Source organism: Anabas testudineus, chromosome 5 (genome assembly GCF_900324465.2).
Source record: "Anabas testudineus chromosome 5, fAnaTes1.2, whole genome shotgun sequence".
NCBI classification, from domain to species: Eukaryota; Metazoa; Chordata; class Actinopteri; order Anabantiformes; family Anabantidae; genus Anabas; species Anabas testudineus.
In genome coordinates, this window is record NC_046614.1 from 22,619,068 (window position 1) to 22,621,772 (window position 2,705).

At 43.7% G+C, this 2,705-nt stretch overlaps 1 protein-coding gene across 1 annotated transcript in view; it reads left to right on the top strand.

Moving 5' to 3' along the window:
• LOC113153251 (cAMP-dependent protein kinase catalytic subunit-like) overlaps positions 1–1,645 on the top strand; it is a 7,400-nt gene extending 5,755 nt beyond the window's left edge. The window contains exon 2 of the mRNA XM_026346795.1: positions 260–1,645. Within this exon, the coding sequence (XP_026202580.1) occupies positions 589–1,332 (744 nt within the window). The 5' untranslated portion in view covers positions 260–588 and the 3' untranslated portion in view covers positions 1,333–1,645. The remainder of the gene's footprint in view (positions 1–259) is intronic.
• Positions 1,646–2,705: the final 1,060 nt, after the last annotated feature.

A 2,705-nucleotide genomic window follows, 5' to 3' on the forward strand; every position in this document is an offset into this window, starting at 1 on the left:
ACATTACTGGATGTGTGTGTTTGGCTTAAATGTAATTTGGTTGCATGTTCCTGTTGTTTTTTTTTTGGGGTTATTTGTTTGAGATGAGTTTCCATGATGATGCATCCCCTAATAGTTCATTCACATATACAGAATGAGTCACTGATGTAATTATGTGATCCTGCTGCTTGTGTCAGATGAAAACGGTATCAAATGTCATCCAGATAACTGAATGTACATTAGCAGTTAATGTTTTCTTTGTCTCTCTCTTCCTCTGTAGTTGACTACGAGTCCATCTCTCTACACGGAGACGTGGACTATATCTCCTTACATCACCTCTCCCATGGTAACAGCCAGTCAGACTTTGACAAGTCCTCGACCATCCCAAGGAACTCCGACCTCAGTTTACAGTACAGGAAGTTTGCTCAGTCCAAGCGCCCCGTCTCCACTGTCAGCCTATTGGCCGAGAACGAACTGATTAGTGGGTCCGTCCGCCAGCTACCCTCCCATACAGCCACAATCAGGCGCAAACCATCATCTAAGCCAGGATTTCGCAGGGGCACGATCAGCGGAGGGGTTCCCATCCCCATCTGCACCCCGCAGGTTCCTATGAAAGCACTAGTGGGAAACGGTGGAAGCGATGAGAATGTTTTCACAGCGCCCTCTGCTGGAGGACCAGGAGGTTTAGGTCACAGTAAACTCTGCACCTCCACGCAGAGCCTCAGTGCTTTACCTCCTTCCTCTTCCCCGTACTACCAACTGGTCCCAGGTCAGATGCCCATCCCTGTACCTGTACCCACCGTACCTGTACCCGCCCACTCCTTTCCACTAGAGAGCAGCAATGCCAAACAGCAGCAAATCAACCACCACCAACTAAATCATCAGCAACAGCTACAGCAGTACAACCAGCAACTCCAGATTCAGCAACAGCAGCAATATTATAAGCAGCAACTACAGCAACAGTTTCAACAGCAGCAGCAAGCCTTACAGTATCAACAACCAGTGCTTCAGCAACCCCAGCAGCTGCAGTATCAACAAGATCTCCATCAGCAGCCAGACCAATATCAACAACAGCTCAACCAGCAGCAGAAACAGAAGCTGTTCCAGCAGCAGCTGTCCCAGCCTTCTGCTTCCCAGGGTGAGCCTTCCAGTCTGGGGCAAAGCACTCACTACCAGCCCCAGGCTCCTCCACCCTCCAGCCAGGACCAGAACCCACAGCAGCTGAACCAGGAAGGAGAAGGACAAGGTGGAGGAAGAGACATGCTGTCCCTCATCAGAGGAGTAAAGCTCAAAAGGACCGTCACCGACGACCGGTCAGCCCCTCTTCTGCCCCCTCCAACCAATCACAAATGAGGCTGAAGGACAGAATGTTTTGTTTCCCTGCTCGTTTAATGGGTTCAGTGCCCAAAAGAGTCACCTGAGTGTGACGGGACAGACCAAAATCACACACATGGACTTCCTGTTGAGGGCACATGGTGAACTTTACAAACACATTGATTCATTGCTGGAAATTGTTGAGTGTATCGTTTTATTTTTTATTTCTGCTTCCGTTTAGGCTGTTTAGATTTGTTTGTTTTGAATATTTTTGTGAAATCTGTAATTTCCTGTTGCTGGAGCAACCATCTTTTGCCTTTTTGTTTTGGTTCATGTTTGCATTTCGATAAAGTCTTTTGTTGACCCAGTCTTACAGACAGAACTGATGTTTTAGTTTGGACTCTATTCCTCGTTATGTGGCTCCTTAATTAGCCAGACAGGAAGTCGTTAGTGTTTCAGATCCTCTTTAGTCCTAGGTGTGTTTGATTTTGCCTTTTGCGTAGACTCCCAGGAGGGTGGGGTTGATTAATGGGTCCTTTAACTCCCTCCAGTCACCTGGTTGACCAGGTTTTACAGATTGTAGGTTAGTGTTGATCCAGTGTTCCTTTAGTCATCTCAAAGAGTCAAAACACCAAACCTTATGCCCATGACTCTAGAGTTTAAGTCCACGGGGAAATAGATTGTAAATATTAGAACAAAAAAAGCTTTAGGAACACACAGGGAGGTCGGATGTTTTGTTTAACGGCACGGAGTCCGACACGAGGGTGAGGAAAACAGATGGAAAATGATGTTTGGTTGGCTGTAAATAATTAGCTGATTAAAAGGAGGAATAATAACTAGAAGACGGTGATTTTGCAACTTTTAGAGGCAAACATGTTTTACGATAAGCAGATCTGTATTTTTACAGACAACATAGCAGGCTATGAGACTAGACCACAAAAAGAAAAGTTGAGTTGAGTCACAGCCACATGCAGTCCACATGTCTAAGGGGTGTGACCCGGTGGTTATCAGCAGATAAAGTGATCCAATATTGTCACATTAAAAATATTTTGATCTTGAACATTAAAATGTATCACTAGATGAAAGACACTGTCTGATTTGGTGGATTTATATTTTAGACATTTCTGGTTAGGGTTAGATTCTTCTTTTACAACAGTCCAATATCTGCTTATTTCAAATATAAAAATGCCATCGGCTTTAATTTATTTTATCCTATAGCACTGACAAATTTATTTTACACTGTAAAATGTCCATTACATGTTTACCAAATTTAAGATCTCCTTATTAAAGTTGGTTTGTTAAAAAAACATATGGGACAGTTATTATGGTGTATTGACAACAAAACTTCAGCCTCAGTCAACATTGAGCAAGGTTCATTATTAATTAATCTATTTACTTTGCAATGACAAAGT